At 42.5% G+C, this 19,202-nt stretch overlaps 1 protein-coding gene across 2 annotated transcripts in view; it reads left to right on the top strand.

Annotated features, from left to right (window-relative positions):
• Positions 1 to 16,469, top strand: part of CWC15 (CWC15 spliceosome associated protein homolog) — a 60,854-nt gene extending 44,385 nt beyond the window's left edge. For both annotated transcript variants that reach the window (XM_030559874.1, XM_030559863.1), the window contains exons 6-7: positions 6,860 to 6,978; positions 15,497 to 16,469. In XM_030559874.1, the coding sequence (XP_030415734.1) occupies positions 6,860 to 6,978; positions 15,497 to 15,626 (249 nt within the window). In that variant the 3' untranslated portion in view covers positions 15,627 to 16,469. The remainder of the gene's footprint in view (positions 1 to 6,859; positions 6,979 to 15,496) is intronic.
• Positions 16,470 to 19,202: the final 2,733 nt, after the last annotated feature.

Raw genomic sequence — 19,202 nt, 5'->3', positions numbered from 1 at the left:
GTCAGCATGGATTCACCAAGGGCATGTCATCCTGACTAACCTAATTGCCTTCTATGATGAGATAACTGGCTCTGTGAATGAGGGGGAAGCAGTGGATGTGTTACTACTGGACTCCAGCAAAGCTTTTTGTCAAGGTTCCTTCCCCACTCTGAACTTTAGGGTACAGATATGGGGACCTGCATGGATGCTTCTAAGCTTAATTACTAGCTTAGATCTGGTACACTGCACCATCCAGAATTCCAGTGTCTGGAGCACTCTCTGTCCCCCCCAAAACTTTCCCCTCCCTGGGTTGCCTTGAGGGACTTCACTAATTCCCTGGTGAACACAGATCCAAATCCCTTGGACCTTAAAACAAGGAGAAATTAACCATCCCCTCTTCTTTCCCCCCACCAATCCCTGGTGAGTCGAGATCCAATCCCCTTGGATCTTAAAACAAGGAAAAATCAATCAGGTTCTTAAAAAGAAAGCTTTTAATTAAAGAAAGAAAAGTAAAAATCATCTCTGTAAAATCAAGATGGAAAATACTTTACAGGGTAATCAGATTCATATAGCCCAGAGGAACCACCTCTAGCCTTAGGTTCAAAGTTACAGCAAACAGAGGTAAAATCCTCTCAGCAAAAAAGGAACATTTACAAGTTGAGAAAACAAAAATAAGATTAATCTGCCTTGCCTGGCTGTTACTTACAAGTTTGAAACATGAGAGACTGATTCAGAAAGATTTGGAGAGCCTGGATTGATGTCTGGTCCCTCTTAGTCCCAAGAGCGAACAACCCCCAAAACAAAAAGCACAAACAAAAGACTTCCCCCCGCCAAGATTTGAAAGTATCTTGTTCCCCTATTGGACCTCTGGTCAGGTGTCAGCCAGGTTTACTGAGTTTCTTAACCCTTTACAGGTAAAAGAGATATTAACCCTTAACTATCTGTTTGACACTTTTGATACAGTCTCCCACAGTATTCTTGCCAGCAAGTTCAAGAAGTATGGGCTGCATGAATGGACTATAAGGTAGATAGAAAGCTGGCTACGTCGTCGGTCTCAGTGGGTGGTGATCAATGGCTCCATGTCTAGTTGGCAGCCTCTGTCAAGTGGAGTGCCCCAAGGGTCGGTCCTGGGGCCGGTTTTGTTCAATATCTTCATTAAGGATCTGGAGGATGGTGTGGACTGCACTCCCAGCAAGTTGGCAGAGGACACTAAACTGGGAGGAGTAATAGATACGCTGTAAGGTAGGGATAGGATACAGAGGCACCTAGACAAATTAGAGGATTGGGCCAAGAGAAATCTGATGAGGTTCAACAAGGACAAGTGCAGAGTCCTGCACTTAGGACGGAAGAATCCCATGCACTGCTACAGACTAGGGACCGAATGGCTAGGCAGCAGTTCTGCAGAAAAGGGCCTAGGAGTCACAGTGGACGAGAACCTGGATATGAGATGACAGTATGCCCTTGTTGCCCAGAAGGCTAATGGCATTTTGAGCTATATCAGTAGGGGCATTGCCAGCAGATCAAGGGACTTGATCATTCCCCTCTATTCGACATTGGTGAGGCCTCATCTGGAGTACTGTGTCCAGTTTTGGGACTCGCAGTACAAGAAGAATGTGGAAAAATTGGAAAGAGTCCAGCAGAGGGCAACAAAAATTATTAGGGGGTTGGAGCACATGACTTATGAGGAGAGGCTGAGGGAACTGGGATTGTTTAGTCTGCAGAAGAGAAGAATGAGGGGGGATTTGATAGCTGCTTTCAGTTACCTGAAAGAGAATTCCAAAGAGGATGAATCTAAACTGTTCTCAGTGGTAGCAGATGACAGAACAAGGAGTAATGGTCTCAATTTGCAGTGAGGGAGGTTTAGGTAGGATATTAGGAAAACCTTTTTCACTAGGAGAGTGGTGAAACACTGGAATGGGTTACCTAGAGAGGTAGTGGAATCTCCTTCCTTAGAGGTTTTTAAGATCAGGCTTGACAAAGCCCTGACTGGGATGATTTAGTTGGGGAATGGTCCTGCTTTGAGCAGGGGGTTGGACTAGATGACCTCCTGAGGTCCCTTCCAACCCTGATATTCTATGATTCTATGATTCTGGGTAATGTGAATGACATTATGGCTGGCTTTGTGCAAATGGATTTCCCTAACTGCGGAGGGGCTATAGATGGGATGCCTATTCTAATTCTGGCACCAGCCCACCTAGCCTCTGAATACGTAAATCGGAAGGAGTATTTCTCTATGGTTCTCCAGGTGCTTGTGGATCACCATGGGCGTTTCATTGACATTAATGAGGGTGGTCAAGAAGGGCGCATCTATCGGAACACAGGCCTGTTCAGGAAGCTGCAAGCTGGGACTTTCTTCCCAGACCAGAAGATCACTGTAGGGGAAGTCAAAATTCCCATTGTGATCCTTGGAGACCCCGCTTACCCTTTAATGCCATGGGTTATGAAACCCTACACAGGGAGCCTTCACAGCAGGAAGGAGCTGTTCAATAACAGGCTGAGTCAGTGCAGAATGACTGTGGAGTGTGCTTTTGACCATTTTAAGGGCCGCTGGTGCTGTCTGTATGGGAAGCTGGACCTGGCTGATGACAGCATCCCCACGGTTATAGCCGCGTGTTGTACCCTCCATAACATTTGTGAAGGGAAGGGTGAAAGATTCACTCAGGCATGGAGCTCAGAGGTTCAACACTTGGAGGCTGAATTTGAACAGCCAAAGAGCAGGACTATTAGAGGGGCCCTGTGTGGGGCTGCAAGGATTAGGGATGCGTTGAGGGAGCAATTTGAGGCTGAAAGCCGCCAGTAATGTTTGGTGCCCTGCATGGGAGTGAAATACAGTGGTTCCAGTGTTAGTAGGAATCTGTGTTTGTGACATATGATGCACTGACTTGCAGTGTCTTGCTTTCCTGGGCTACACTATCTTTTACTTAATGCAATAATAAAGAATGTTTTCAAAGCCAAAAAATTCATTTATTGAAAAGAAGCACAACTGGTTGGGAAACAGAAAGGTCATGACACATCTGTGCTGTGTGGGCTGAGGGAAGCGGGTGGGGTGAAGTGGGGAACGGGACAATCACAGATTTGCGTATGGCCTGTTATCATACTCAGCCTTCCTGTCTGGAGTGCCGTGCAATGAATACTGCACTTCAGGATGGCTATACTGCATGGTGGTGGGGGTTGAGTGAAGTGAATAAGGATCGTAGTTTGCAGGGCTGGGTGGTGAAGCTACAGCTGTTGGAGGCAGCTGGTGGCGATAAGAACCCAGATGTTGGGGAAAAGGGGTTGGCGGTGACATGGGGACACAAGGGAAAGAGTTTTGGGGGGGGGCACGGAAGTGCTCCACCTGCATTGCTACAAGCGCCTGTATCGAGTCCATTTGGCACTCCATGATGCTTAGCAGCTGCTCCATGCTTTGGTGCCGGCGATCCGCATTCTGCTGACGGACCCTCCTTTCACTCTCCCGCCACTCCTGCACTTTTTGATTTTCATTAAGGGACTGGTGCATGAATTCATGCAGCATGTCCTCTTTGCTTCTTTGCGGATGCTTCCTGATTCTTTGGAGTCTTTCAGCCATTGATAACAAGGACGGCTGGGATCTTAAGGTTGCATCTGTAAAGCCAAAATGCAACTCTTAACAGAGGCAGCATTGTTCATACCAGACAGAGCAATGATTTGGCTGTACTTAAAGACAAGCAGTGTAAACAATGGCAGAAATTGCCCATCCCAAAGCGAGCGCACATAACCCACAGGAACCACAAAATGGTGAGTAGGCACAGGTGCAAGGGGAACTGATTGTTTCATGGCCATACTGCCCTCTGAGGTTCTGTGCCCTGGGGAGAGCCAACAGCTGCAGGGGCCCCCTATACTCAACACCGTCCCCACATTTTCCACAGGATGAGTTCGTCCTGGAAGATACCTCACTGCTGAGGGTAACCTGGGATGCAAGGGAGGATCTTCTACTACAATGCGGTTTCCGCCCTGGCCCATATGCAGCTTGCTGGTGTGCAGCAATGGTCCCCCTCCCAGCATGGCACAGTGGTGCGGACATGTTAGCCTTAACTGGGACAAGGAGCAGAGTAGCTCTGCCAAGGAACCTCCACAAATACATTGGCCAGCTTCTGCATGAGACTTTTGAAGAGATCACTGAGGCTGATTACCGCGATGTGAGAGAGCACATCCACATCCTATTCTGCATGTAGGCATGCATGCAGCCCTAACTCTCCTCGCTCCAAGAGCCCGCACCGAACACCTTCCTTCCCAAAATAAAAGCTGCTTACCAGGCACCTCCTCTGGTGTTTATTCTCCCCCAAGCACCGTCCACTGTGACTGGCTGCCTTCCTCCTACATGCATCTAGGGATGCCGGGCTGTCCCCCTCCTCCTCAGCACCCTTGCTTGCGCTTTTCCTCCTTCTGCCTTGTTGAACTGGGCTCTGAAGTGTCCATGGTGGTCTTTGGAGTGGAGTTTTGTAGAAACGGCAGGTTGCAGGGGCAGCACCGGAGTGGCAGTTTGCCTCTTGCGCTTTGCGGTACACATTCCACAGCTCCTTCGCTTTAATCCTGCACTGCAGTGCGTCCCAGTCATGGCCCCTTTCCATCATGTCCTTTTATATCTGCCCGAAAGTATCCTAATTTCTACAGCTGGGACTGGACAGCTTCCTCTCCCCAAACACTGATGAGATCCAGCACCTTGCGTTTGCTCCATGTTGGGGATCACCTGGTGCATAGAGGCATGGTCTCCTGGAAAGATGTGCTGAGAGCACTCCACACCTTGCTGGGCAAACAGGAAGGGGATTTTCAAAATTCCCAGAGAATTTAAACGGCGGGTCTGACAGTTGGTCACCTGAGGGAAGGGCAGTAGAGTTCAAAGGGATGACCAGAGTGGCTAGAACAGGCCTTGTGAGACACTTCTGGAGGCCAATCAGAGCGCATTAATAGAAGACCAGGGTGTCCACACTGGTGCCGCGGCGCTGCAGCCGGGGTGCAGCAAGCATTTATGCTTCTCAAAGAGGTGGAGCGCTCCAGCCGCAGAGTCTGGGGCTATGTCTTCACTACCCGCTGTATCGGCGGGTAGCAATCGATTGCTCGGGGATCGATATATCGCGGCTCATCTAGATGTGATATATTGATCCCCGAACGCGCTTATATCGATTCTGGAACTCCACCAACCCGAACGGAGTCCACATGGGGAGCCGCAGACATCGATCCTGTGCTGTGAGGACGGTGAGTAATTTGATCTTAGATACTTTGACTTCAGTTAGGTTATTCACGTAGCTGAAGTTGCGTATCTGAGATCGATTTTTCCCCCGTAGTGTAGACCAGCCCTGGGAGCTCTACATGCCTTGCCAGTGTGGATACATTAAATCAACCCGGGCACCCTAACTCATAATGCACTCTAACTAGCCCTAAGAAAAATCATTTTTTTGTATATTCTGAACTAAAGAGGTAAAGTTTTGACCAGTGAGCTAGTCTATAAATTGTATTTGCTGATAACTTCACAGTGTCCCAAAAGCACTCCCCCACCCCCACACACACACTATTTTCTGCATGAAACAGGCTGGTGTACCTTAAGTGCATAGTAAAATTTATAGAAATCTTGCATATTCTGCATTAGGTCTGCCTAATGTTTATAAGAATGATTTACTGTTGTACTTATTAACGCCTCTTGGGCCTCTTTTATAGAAATATTCCACTTATCTGTTCAATCCACAAACGTGAAAAAGTAAAGTAGGTAGGACTTATTAATGTACTCTTTCACGGTGATTGAGTGCTTAAAGCTTGCAAACACTGGTTAGCATCAGTATAGTTTATAGTGCTGAAAATCTTAAATTCTACTATCAAGAAAAGCATTTCCTGTTCTGGGTCTCCATAATGCCCTGGTTCATGAATTTTTTTGCAGTTTCAAAAGAAACACCAGTTATGATCCATATATCATAGTAGCCCTGATTTTAGTCCATGTAGTAGTTCTGTAGCATTGAATGCAATATATATTTTTTTTAAACTGGACTGATTCCAGACCATACTTTAGCATGTAGAAGGATATGCTTATATTCAGTCATCTAAGTAAGAAAGCAGTCTCTCTTCCCCCCTCCCTTCCCCCATGTTTACATCAAAGAGTGAACCTGGTAACATGTTTGAAAGCTTCTGGAAAAAATTGTTGATACAGACAGAATGTCACACATAACTTGAAGTCTGGAATAGATTAATTGACTGGATATTAAGATAGCTCCTAAAAATGGTTAGTGAAACCGGTTTTAAGCTAGATACGGTTTCTCGCTGTTTTAATCAGAAGTTTACAGTGTGCTGTTGGGGAGCAGGGTGAGGGGAGACCCTGGACAGTGAAACTTCTAAAATTTGGGTATCATGAGATTATTCAGTGTTGTACAGTATCGTAGAAGGAAATAGTAAGACGCAGTGATGGTAAAATGCTGAGAGATCACTCAAGGTAGAAGACAATAGCTTGTTTTCAACAACATATAACACCTTCCACTTTAGTGAATATTGTGGAATGTTTTCTCATGTGAGGTTAAATAGAGTTTAGAATGAAGAAAATCAGGTAGTTTGCTTATTAATACAAAAATACATTACCTGTAACATGTGCCAGTATTTACGATGTGCTAATTGCAAACTTTAGAACATCAAAGACTAGTAATGCAGGGTTCAGCTTTGCTAGATGACAGCAGATTAACAATGTTAAGCTTTTCAGAGTTTCTGCCTCACCCTTTCCTCTGTTTTTCCACACAGACAACTGTTTGGAAAGGATGACTGAGCTGGGAGTTGAAGCTGTCTGTGTGGGAGTTATCAGGAAAATGATCAGTCTTCCTTTGTAAATGAGCTTGAAAAGATGGCCAAAAACTAATAAATACGTGCATCTATTTCTCATTGTCAGGAGCAAGAGCAAAAGGCTGAAGAAGAGAGGATTCGAATGGAAAACATCCTGAGTGGCAACCCTTTACTAAATCTTACAGGCCCAGTGCAGCCTCAGGCAAACTTCAAAGTGAAGAGAAGGTACTACGCTCAATATACATTTATCCCTTCTTGAAGCTCCAGCAGTCTGTAAAGCAGCTAAACTGGTATCACTGCCATTGATTTTATTTCTCCACTCAAGCCTCAAGTCAACAGTATGACGTGAAGTTAAGGCATTGTAACATGAGGATGGTAGTTTTGTCTTTTTTCCAAGTAGACCACTCTGGTTCTTTTTGGGCAAAGAGAATTGCTTTGACAATTTAATTGCCTTGCGTTACTATCCATAGCACAATATGATTGCAAGAGGCAATGTGGCGAGAGTTCATAGGCAGACTCATTGTTACACTTTTCTGAACACATCTATCTTCTTTGGATTGTTAGTGTGAGTGACTAGTGAAATTTTTTGTGCTGGCACTTTTTTTATGGTTCGTCTTCTATTGTTTATAGTATGGTTTCTATTAGGAAATATTCCAGGTAGTATTCCATTTAACTAAAATAGGGAGTAGATGAGGGGTTTATGAGCTTCACTCAAAAGTAGGGACCTCTGAATATTCAGAGAACTTTCTACAGTTTTGACTGGACTTTCTCTTTCCTGTGCTGATTGGCTGTTTGCTCCAGCCCTCGCCTTCCCTTGGTCTCTTCTCTTCAGTTTCACTCCACATCTTACTTACCCTCTTCTTCTATGTCTTGTCTCCTGTCCCTTCAGGTTTCTTTCATTTAGCTGATCCCCTCCTCATTAAACACGTCTTTTTTTTTTAAAAATTATAGAACTAACGTGCTGTTTGCCATCACATTGTTCACTCTGCTTGTGTATTAGTCTCATCTTGCGTCCATCCTATGACTGGCTTGTCTATTTCATTTGTAAGCTTTCTGAGGCAGGGATTGACTGCTGCTCTTTGTACAATGCCTAGAACAGTGGAGCACTGTGATAATGAAGGGGGGTGTAGCTCCCTTTGATAGACACCCAGCCAGCCAGTTAACTGTAAAATCCTTCTTGGTAGCTGTTCTCTGCTTGCTTACATGTAAAGGGTTAACAAGCGCACAGGTAAAAGAAAAGGAGTGGACACCTAGCCTTACCATTGGTTCTTTTGGTCAGAATTTTTTAAAATGGGACAGAAACTTTCCCCTTGTCTGTTGTTCTCCAGTGAAGCAGGGGTAGAGCGGCAATGCTATAAGCGGGAATGCTGTGTAAGGTTTGAACCAGATATGAACATTTATTTCCCATACCTAGGAGATAGAGAATGTTTAGATAAATGTGATCAGGTTTATTCTTTATTTTGGCTTGTGGATCTCCTCTGTGCTAACCACAGACGCTTTCCTTTGCTTGTAACTTTTAATCTGAACCCACAAGAAGCTAGTTTGGGTGCTTAATTTTTGGAATTGCTCTTTTAAAATCCAGCAAATGCCTACGTTCCAGATGTTTTTTTTTTTTTTGTTGTTTTAATAACATTTACCTTTTTTAAGAACACGATTGGATTTTTGGTGTCCTAAGAGGGTTGTGCATGTTGTTTGATTAGCTGATAGCCACAGCTAATCTCCTTTGTTTTCTTTCTCAGCTCTTCCCTGGAGGAGGGGTGAAAGGGCTTGAGGATACCCCACAGGGAGGAATTCCCAACTGCTCTTTCCTGGGATCAAAGGGTTTTTTTTTTTTGCATTTGGATGAGGGCAGCGTTTACCAAGCCAAAGTCAGAGAGAAGCTGTAACCTTGGGAGTGTAATACAAGCCTGGAGTGGCAAGTATTAATTCTTAAAATCCTTGCGGGCCTCCCACCTTCTGCACTCAAAGTGAGAGTGGAGATTCAGCCTTGACGCACCCAATTTTTTTTAGTCATTAAGCATTCTCTAATAAATAGGATTTAATAATAATATTTTCATTTTTTACTGTTACTTAACACAATAAAGACTTTAGGGTATAAGAGAGAGAATGTGGGTGAGGTCGGGGCACCATGGATGTTAAAGGAGGGGGCAACTTTAACCATGATTCCAGGGTCCACGTAGGCACCTGAAGATTCTAAGTGGGTTTTTTTGTTTTTGTTTGTTTTTTTGCAGATAACTTAGAAATTGGCTGGCAGGAACACTACATCTAATTCCTTTATAAAGAACAAAAACTCATTGGTGGCAGTCTTCCCCCTCTCCCAGGCCTTTAGAAGCTTGGGGCCTACTGTTGTTGCTCAGTCCTGCCTGAGAGCCTGAGCTCTGACTCTGCATTGCCCCGCCCTGACCTAGAGCCTGGGCTTACTATGAATTGTACTGCTACTGCTTAGCCCTGACTGAGGGCCAGAGCCCCTGATTCAGCATTTGGTGCCCTGCCCTGACCCAGGGTCTGGGCTTAATGCTACTGTTCATAGTGCCAATGCTCAGCTCTAACCCAAGGGCCTGAGCACCTGACCCTGTTACAGCAAGGGCTGCTGAGGGAGACCCCGTGGCCAGACTAATTCCCCAACATCAACTGTATGTAGTGAGCTGGTGTGGCTCCCAACGCCCCGGAGAGGGTCGAGCCCCGGTGAACCCTTGTACAATACACATTTGAGTTTTTTAATTGTTTTTCTAAAGAAAAGTTGATTTTCATAGACTGGTGACCATTGCAGCTAAATAGAGCCTTTAAATGAAATTTGGTACTGCTTTTTGCTAACAAGGAGAAGGCACTGTGTGTGCTCATATTAGCAGTCATATAGCTTAAAATACATTTATTCCGATTCTTAATTCTTACATTTTTATTTTGTTAGAAAATGTGAATGACGCATTCCTTGTTTACTAGATGATGATTAATCTTTTACTTGTGATTTGTGTCTAACGGCATTTGGATAGAAATTGGAATTCAATTAAAAAGGCACCGAAGCAGCTTTTTGAAAAAAAGTTATTAGCTAAATAAAACTGCTGTAAATATGGTGGATGCATAAGAAAAAAAGATGTAACTTTATCAAAACAAGTTTTGGGTTTGTTTAGTTTGGAAAAGAGAAGACTGAAAGGGGACATGATAGCAGTTTCAGGTATTTAAAAGGGTGTCATCAGGAGGAGGGAGAAAACTTGTTCACCTTAGCCTCTAATGATAGAACAAGAAGCAATGGGCTTAAACTGCAGCAAGGGAGATTTAGGTTGGACATTAGGAAAAAGTTCTTAACTCTAAGGGTACGTCTACACTACAGGATAAATTCGAATTAGCTAAAACCGATTTTATAAAACAGATATTATAAAGTCGATTGTGCGTGTCCACACTAGGCACATTAATTCGGTGGTGTGCGTCCGTGGTCCGAGGCTAGCGTCGATTTCTGGAGCGGTGCATTGTGGGTAGCTACTGAAAAAGAATGAGGCCAATAACGTCGATTTGCATCCACACTAATCCTAAATCGATATAGTGATATCGATTTTAGCGTTACTCCTCTCGTTTTGTAGGAGTACAGAAATCTATTTAAAGAGCCCTTTAAATCGATATAAAGAGCAGTGTAGTGTAGACGGGTGCAGCGTTAAATTGATTTAATGCTGTTAAAATCGGTTTAACAGCGTAGTGTGGACCAGGCCTTAGAGTTGTTAAACACTGGAATAAATTGCCTAGGGAGGTTTGGAATCTCCATCTCCGGAGATATTTAAGAGTAGGTTAGATAAATGTCTATCAGGGATGGTCTAGACAGTATTTGGTCCTGCCATGAGGGCAGGGGACTGGACTCGATGACCTCTCAAGGTCCCTTCCAGTCCTAGAATTTATGAATCCATAAATACTAGAATCACTCAGCTCTAATATTAACATGTTCTGACATCTTCTGTTAAGTCACTTGTCTTAAGGGACACTGAATTTTAGTGTATATTCTTTGTTACTAACTCATAGACTCTAGGACTGGAAGGGACCTCAAGAGGTCATCGAGTCCAGTCCCCTGCCCTCCTGGCAGGACCAAATACTGTCTAGACCATCCCTAATAGACATTTATCTAACCTACTCTTAAATACCTCCAGAGATGGAGATTCCACAACTTCCCACAACTTCCCTAGGCAATCTATTCCAATGTTTAACTACCCTGACAGTTAGGAACATTTTCCTAATGTCCATCCTAAATCTCCCTTGCTGCAGTTTAAGCCCATTGCTTCTTGTTCTATCACTGGAGGCTAAGGTGAACAAGTTTTCTCCCTCCTCCTGATGACACCCTTTTAGATACCTGAAAACTGCTATCATGTCCCCTCTCAGTCTTCTCTTTTCCAAACTAAACAAACCCAATTCCTTCAGCCTTCCTTCATAGGTCATGTTCTCAAGACCGTTAATCATTCTTGTTGCTCTTCTCTGGACCCTCTTCAATTTCTCCACATCTTTCTTGAAATGGACACAATACTCCAGTTGAGGCCTAACCAGCGCAGAGTAGAGCGGAAGAATGACTTCTCGTGTCTTGTTTACAACACACCTGTTAATGCATCCCAGAATCACGTTTGCTTTTTTTTGCAACAGTATCACACTGTTGACTCATATTAAGCTTGTGGTCTACTATGACCCCTAGATCTTTCTGCCATACTCCTTCCTAGACAGTCTCTTCCCATTCTGTATGTGTGAAACTGATTGTTCCTTCCTAAGTGGAGCACTTTGCATTTATCTTTATTGAACTTCATCCTGTTTACCTCAGACAATTTCTCCAAACTCTTGAATACAACAATTAAAACAATTTGTAGAAAAATCTGTGTTACTTTCTATCACTTTTTTGCAGTTCACCAAGCTTGGAATAGATCATTTAACTTTTGGAAACATCCTACTAGGGCAAGGCCCTGTGAGTTTATACTGCACTTGCTTGGGGATCTAGGGGTGTTACCCCTCTACAAATAATAGACTAAAAACTGACTTTAAATAGGAGTGAAACTGACACTTTCAGGTCACTTTCACAGTATTGCCAACCCCAAATGTTCAATAATCATGACTCATGCTCACCAAAAATCATGAGACTATGTAAAAATAATAGATTTGGTGTTCTTTTTATTTGTCTTCTGCTTTTTGAGCCTTTAAGGTGCACTGGGGTCACATTTTTGAAGGTTTCTCCACAGCCATGAAGGCTAGAAACTTCATTTCTGTTTAAGAACGAAGGCTGAAATCATCACACATCCCCTTGACTCCAGGGCCTCAAGCTTTAAGGAAAACTAATTATCATGAGACTCAAGACAAAATCATGATTGTTGGCAGCACTGCTTTCACTTCTGTTTGAAGGCAGACTAGTTACTTTCCACAAGGCTGTTAAACACAACACTACAATGATTGAGTTGCAGTTCTCGCAGGAGAATATTTAAAATCAAACACCAAGAAAATTCCATTTTAAAGTTGAGAAAAAAATTGATACTTCTGAGCATAGGCACCAACTTTTCCCCATGCTGGTGGGAGCTCGAGACCCCCCAACACCCCAACTCCACCCCTACCCCACACACATTCCAGCCCCTTCCCCAAAGTATCTCCCCCCCGCCCCGTTGTACCCCTTCCCCAAATCCCCGCCTCTTCCCTGCCTCCTTCCCTAAGCGTGCCGCGTTCCCGTTCCTCCCCCCTCCCTCCCAGCGCTTGCCGCGTGAAACAGCTGTTTTGCGGTGGCAAGTGCTGGGAGCGAGGGGGGAAAGCGGGCACGCAGCGTGCTCAGGGGAGGAAGCAGAGCAGAGGCGGCGGTGAGCTGGGGCAGGAAGCTGCCAGTGGTGCAGAGCAGCCACCAATTTTTCCCTGTGGGTGCTCCAGCCCTGGAGCACCCACGGAGTCGACACCTATGCTTCCGAGGTATATCAAGGCCACTGCAAGCAAGAAAGGAAAATAAACAGGCATAGGAGATCTGAGCACTCCTCCTCTTGAAAGGAAGTTGAAGGATTAAATCGTCTGATCCTTAATCAAGTAAAACTTCTGTTGCGATCAGCACCTCCACTCATAAATATTATGTGCTCAATGACTATACACTTAATACTTAAATATCTGAGCCATGTTATCCAGGACTGCACATCTTATATGCATTAGCTTAGGGACTACATTTTCTGGCATATTCTAACCAGTGCTGAGCACACAGATTGTGTCCAATGAATGATACAAATCATGATTATAATTGTCGAATTTATGGGCTCTGGATGTAATTTCTGTTCTTGTGGAATTGGCCCGGATACATCTGAAACCCTAAGAATTTGAGGCATAAACACATCTGATACTTGTGTGACACTTTCTCATTCCTTCCTTTTCTCAAACTCAAAAACCAGAAATGACAAAACAAAATGATTTTCAGTTAAAATGTAAAATTGCACAGCAGTCATTGCTTACCAACCCAGCCTGGGGCAGAACCTGCCACCCCTTGGAGGTTGTGATCTCCTTTCATCTGACGTTCATTCTCTCTTTCTCCATTGTTCCTGACCCCTCTGCTGCTTTTCCTGCTGTCATAGAATCACAGACTTTAAGGTCAGAAGGGACCATTATGATCATCTAGTCTGACCTCCTGCCCAATGTAGGCCACAGAATCTCATCCACCCACTCCTGTATCACACCTGTGTCTGAGCCATTGAAGTCCTCAAATCATGATTTAAAGACTTCAAGGTGCAGAGAATCTTCTAGCAATAAGATAGACTCAAGGAGCTCAATCACTATAACGGAAAATTTCTTACCAATAATTTCCTTTATGTTAAAGGCATCTCCCACAAGTCCAGACTTCTGGGCTGATATCCCACCCCCCTGCAGCTTCACAGAGACAAATCATTGTTTTGGCTCCACATACCCTGACCACGCCCCCTCTGCTCCTACTTGCCACTAGATGAGTTATTCACAAGCTATAACACTTGCATGACATCATTAACAGACAGACAGAATAATTATGTACATTAGACCACAGACAAATGGCCCTATGGTAATGGCTCCATTTAAAGTCATCAGATGCAGGGAGGGATATGAAAACAGGAGTTCAGTAGATGAGAAGTAGCCCCCATTTTAATGAGCTTGCTCAAAGGTCTATATTCTTTCTGGGTTACCACCTTCAGCACCTTCCTGTCAAAGGAAGCCTCTGCAAAAAATAAGCAAGTCCTCTTTGTAAGCTTAACAAAGGTGTTAGCTGTAGACCAAGTGGCTGCTTTGCAAATTTCCAAAATGGATGCACTTGTTCATTTCACCTATGCTGCTAAGGATCTCATGGAGTGCATCTTGACCCCTTCCAGGACAGGAACCTCTGATGATTTGTCGGCTTCCAAAATACATAAGTCTAAACCACATAGTGATGGAGGATTTGGTAGCTCTCAGTCCCTGGCACTTTGGGTGGAAGGATACAAGTAAGGAACCTAGTCTTCAACCATGACATCCTTCCCAAAGGACCTTTTGCTGGAGTCTCATAGAACTGGCCTTGATTTTGCTCTATATATCAGAGTCTCCTCTTTTTTCAGCATGCCGCAGAGAGAGAGGGTGGTCCAGTGGATAAGGAGCTACTCCTGAGAGACCTGGGTTCTACTTCCCCCTTGGGCTTTCTGTATGACCTCAGACCCTGCCTTAGGGACAGAGTTCCAAAGGTTTTTAGGCACCCAAAGATGGAGCTATACATCTAGTGGTATTTACAAAGCACCTAATCATCTAGGTGCTTTTGAAAATCTCACTAAGGGTCTAAACACCTTTGAAAATCTGGCATTTAGTCTGTGAGTGCCTGTGCGGCCCATCTGTACAATGGGGCGAACAGCACTGCTCTACCTCTCCAAGGGGCAGTGAGGAGAAATAGGTTAGGCATTGTGAGGCGCTCAAATACTATGGTGATGGGGCCACATAAGTACCACAGTAAGGTGGGAATTTCTCTATACCACTGCTATCCCTTCCTTTGTTTTTGGCCCCTTCTTTTCACCTACGCCCCTCACATCACTCTCTTTTCTGAATGTTATCTTGGGCTCAGAGGGCTTGGCAGTATTTCGAGTCCCCTGCCTTCTCTTTTCAATACCCTCCATTCCCTGCAGAGGGATTCCTGTTTTACAGACTCATTAATGACTTCCAGATCCTTAATTTAGTTATCAGGCCTTTCTTATCTTAATCACGCTGCCTCTGTAAACAAAATACATACCACCCAGAGGCAGCGGCTTTAAGCTGCACCTTTCCTCTGCAGAACTCATGCTGTGCTGCAGTTAAGAGCTCCACCTGACAGTACATCACCTGTAGGAAACTAGGGGGGGAGGCCCTCCTCTCCACCAAATGGTATCTGTGGGTGAAGTAATATATTTTATTAGACCAACTGCTGTTGGTGAAAGAGACAAGCTTTTGAGCTTCACAGAGCTCTTCAGGAGCTCAAAAGCTTGTTTGTTTCATGAACAAAAGTTGGTTCAATAAAAAATACTACCTCATCCAACCTTGTCTCTCTAATATCCTGGGACCCGTATGGCTACAACACTGCAAACAACTTTAGGATATAGTTTGTATGAAAAACACACACAATAGTTGTATTTTGGTTTTTTTTAAATAAGTTCAGATGTGTGTGTTAAGAACAGTTTTTTCTGAAAAGAAAGTGATCTTCTGAAATCTACAAAGAACTATTTAAACAAGTATTTAAGTTGCTCTGCCTTGATTTCATGTAGTAAATTTTAACCGTACGCTGAATATTTTGTTTTTCTTTCAGATGGGATGACGATGTTGTTTTCAAGAATTGTGCCAAGGGAATAGATGAAATAAAAAAGGACAAAAGATTTGTAAATGATACTCTGCGATCTGAATTTCACAAAAAGTTCATGGAAAAATACATCAAGTAGTACAGTTTTATGTGCTCCATTGCTGAAAGACTCAAAGGGTCAAGGTGACTTCCCCTCTGTGGTGTACCTCCCCCCCCCCCCCCAAAAAAAAATAATGGCTGAAAATTGTCTCCTGCCATGAATTTCCAAATGCTTTTCCAAGGTCACTGACAGCTTTTTAATTGTCACCTTGTATCTGGAGTGTTTTATCCTTTTCAGCATCCTTTTTTTGTTTTAACTAAACCTGTTTCTGTTTAATTCAGTGGATATGCATTTACTTTTAATGGCCTTCTGTAAATGTTGGAAGAGAGGCTGATTTACAATAAATACTTTAATTGTCTAAATACTGTTTCTTGGGAAACAATCTGTATGTAATATGGAGATTTGTAATTTATGCAGCTTATGTAAATTTTCATATTCTTAAAGGTAAGTGAAATTCTACATGCTAGAAGAGAGTACTGAAGTTGCCTTTTTATGCGTGACATTTAATTATCTTCCTTCCTCTGATTGGCTAATTGAAATCCAATATGAACTCCCTATCTGATGTCTTAAATATTGAGTGTTTCCCTGATGTAGCAGTTGAGGATGTGGTCTGACTGGATAGCTCCTGGCTGTTTAAAAATTCTGTTTTCATCTATATCATGAGTTCAGCCTGATTCACTACCTTGCCACAAGGAGCGTCCAGCAGGTGTGCGATGAAGTGGTGTTCTCCCTCTAGCCAGGGAATTCCATTCTCTGTAATCTTGTGTTCCTAAACTCCAATCTTGTAGTCATAGCTACATGGATGCAAGGTTGGAAGAGCTCAATCCTGCAATATTTAAATCTAGTTTCAAAGGTGGCACCCAACCTAGTCATCACACTAAACTTTTTTTTTTTTTTTAAGTCAGTTTGAACAAAACTCAGAATATATGTGAGAGAACTTTTCTGTTAATTCAGAGGATATCACAGTCTGTACAATGTTCTTCAGCTATCAGAAGGATTTTATTCTCTTTTGTGATCACTGTCACATTTGAGATGCATATACAAAAGGAGGCCGAGTCACACACTGGATTGAAATACCGTCCTTTTATCTCTGGATACCTGAGTTCAAATCCTGATTTAGGTCACTAGTGAAAGTGTTCAATGGTTTCCTACTCACTACTAGTATTCATTTCAAACCTCCATATACGATAACATGATTTGAAATCTCTACTTGAGAGATCTTAGAATGGAGTAGAAGTTATTACAGGTCAGGAAGGATTTAAGGTGCCATTATATAGAGTTTTGCCTGGTTGCCTGCCCATGCTATATCTCCCCATTTAGCCCTGTTGTTTCTATAGCGCTAATGTTGCTCACAATCTCTTCCTTAAAAATTAATTGCATGTTTTCAAAGTAATGGTCAGGGGTTTTGAAATTTCAGGACAGATATTTGTCTTTTTGTTATACATGGTTTTTAAATGGTATCCTGTTAAACTACTGTATTTGAAGCATATTTGTATTCCCTAGGCAATTACATTAGTTTTTGTATTTTTTCCCTTTTTTTTATGGTAAGACAAGATGAACCAGTCAGGGCTAAACTATCTAAACAGGTAATGTCAGTACATACATAGAACAAGGAATTTTATATGCACTTTTAAAAGCCATATTGAGACAAATTTATTTTACTTGGAATTAAGGAAAGAATACTTGCTGATTTTGCTCATGTTACCTGTCTTTTGGTGATGATGATGGTTTTGGAAGCAGGAGATCGGCCATAGTTCCTAATGAGCACACATTAAAAAGTTAATGTTTGAGTTAAGAGCAGTGAGTTAGCAAAATGAGGCAGTGAGGAAGCCAGCTGTTGCTTAGATCTGACCTAACAAAATGATGATGTCATCGCAACAACAAAAATACTTAACTCTAGGCAATATTACAAGATATACAATACAGTTAAGCCAAAAGTGAGTAAGTAAATATGTTAGGGAAAGAAAATCCTTAAGATGTGGTTTTATATCTAGTTCAGTGTCTTTGTAGAAGTGTATATGTTTATATTCTTCCCTTTATGGATCTTTGAAACACTGTAGCCCTTTTTGTGTATAGAAGAGTGATCTCTTGTACTGACTTACTACTTTTAAGCTGCCAAAGGACCCTTGTTCCGTGAGCTTTGTAGCTACATGAGATTATCCTATACAAATAGAAATAAAAATCAGATTAATCTCTGAAATTTTATAATTATGTATGTGTACTTATTTAGTATCTACCTTCTCAGTGACTCTCCCCATACTTCTAGAGGAACAGTTATAGAAATGGAGATGAGAATCTGCCCCTGGATGCATGTTAGTTCTTCAGCATTACTTTAAAAATAGGCTTTATTGTTTTGTTTGTGTCTCAACTAAACCACAGAAGCCAGGATTTGTAGATTTTTAGGCTGAAATTCCATCTCTAACTAACTCTGTTTTTTGGCGCCTTGTTCTGTGTAACATGACCCACTGTTTGGAAATCCTAAAACAGCCAGACACAATAAAAAGTTAAGGAGTTTGAGGCCATATTTCTAAATGGTCTTCAGTTGTTGAATATTCAGCACCTTTAACAATGCGTAGATATCCAGTTTGTAAAGCACTTTATGTTCCTGCAGGATGAAAAGCACTGTATAAATGTAAAATATTACGTCACCACTGATTCAGTGGCTTAAGTTTCTGTTATTCTTTCTAGTATTAAAATGCAGGAAGCAAAGTTGATCCAATCCATGTATTAAAAAGCTCCATTGTGGCCACGATTAAAAAAAAAATACAAAAATGAAAATGGCACCTTTTTACTGTATACATCTGCTCCCTGGATATTTTTCCTAGGAACATCTGCTTAGTTTGAAAAATAACTTTACACAGAACCAGCATAGATGGCAGCTCTGTTGCAGCTGGAGGTAGAATGGAATACAGCTTATGTTCTGCAGTTAAATGGACATTGTCAGTTTAAAAAATAGCACTTCTATCTGAAGTGTGTTACCTGGTTTTTCTTATAAGCAACACCTAGGATGGCTGTAACTGGAAGAAGTGAATCTTTTCAGTTGGTTTACCTTGTGTATTTGTCAACATTTTGTGCACAGTCAGCATCACCGTTTCTCTGTTTGAGTCTTTTCACAGGGCAATGGTGCAGGGAACCAGCACCTAGTACAATGGGACTATTGTGTTTATAAATAGACTTTCAAGTCATTTGTTAAAAATGGACTAGATTTCATGTTGGCTGTATCTCTTTCAAGCTCTGATTTAGAAAATACATTTTTGGTTGTTTGGTGATATACAAAGCAGAAATAGCTTAATGAAGTCTGTTATGATCTGAATATATACATTTACCGCTGAAATGTTTAATCAGCCATTTCTTTCCCTCAGAGAAAATGAGGAGGTGTCAGTGGTTGAGTGTTTCTCCTAATAAATAAGTGCTGGTTGTTTTAAGAGAATTAATTACACATTAAAAGTCTGATGCATACACTCCAAACTGGGAGCCTGGGTGAAGGTAGTTTTTCTTTAAAAATATGTATCACTGTTTCTGTTGACATCGCTATTTTCAGCTGTGCTTTGGGAAAAATGTTGGAGTTGAGGCAGTCTGATATTAACCTCAAATGTCTCATGGGGAACCCTCCTG

Source organism: Gopherus evgoodei, chromosome 1 (genome assembly GCF_007399415.2).
Source record: "Gopherus evgoodei ecotype Sinaloan lineage chromosome 1, rGopEvg1_v1.p, whole genome shotgun sequence".
NCBI lineage: Eukaryota > Metazoa > Chordata > Testudines > Testudinidae > Gopherus > Gopherus evgoodei.
This window is presented reverse-complemented; position numbering and strand designations above follow the sequence as displayed.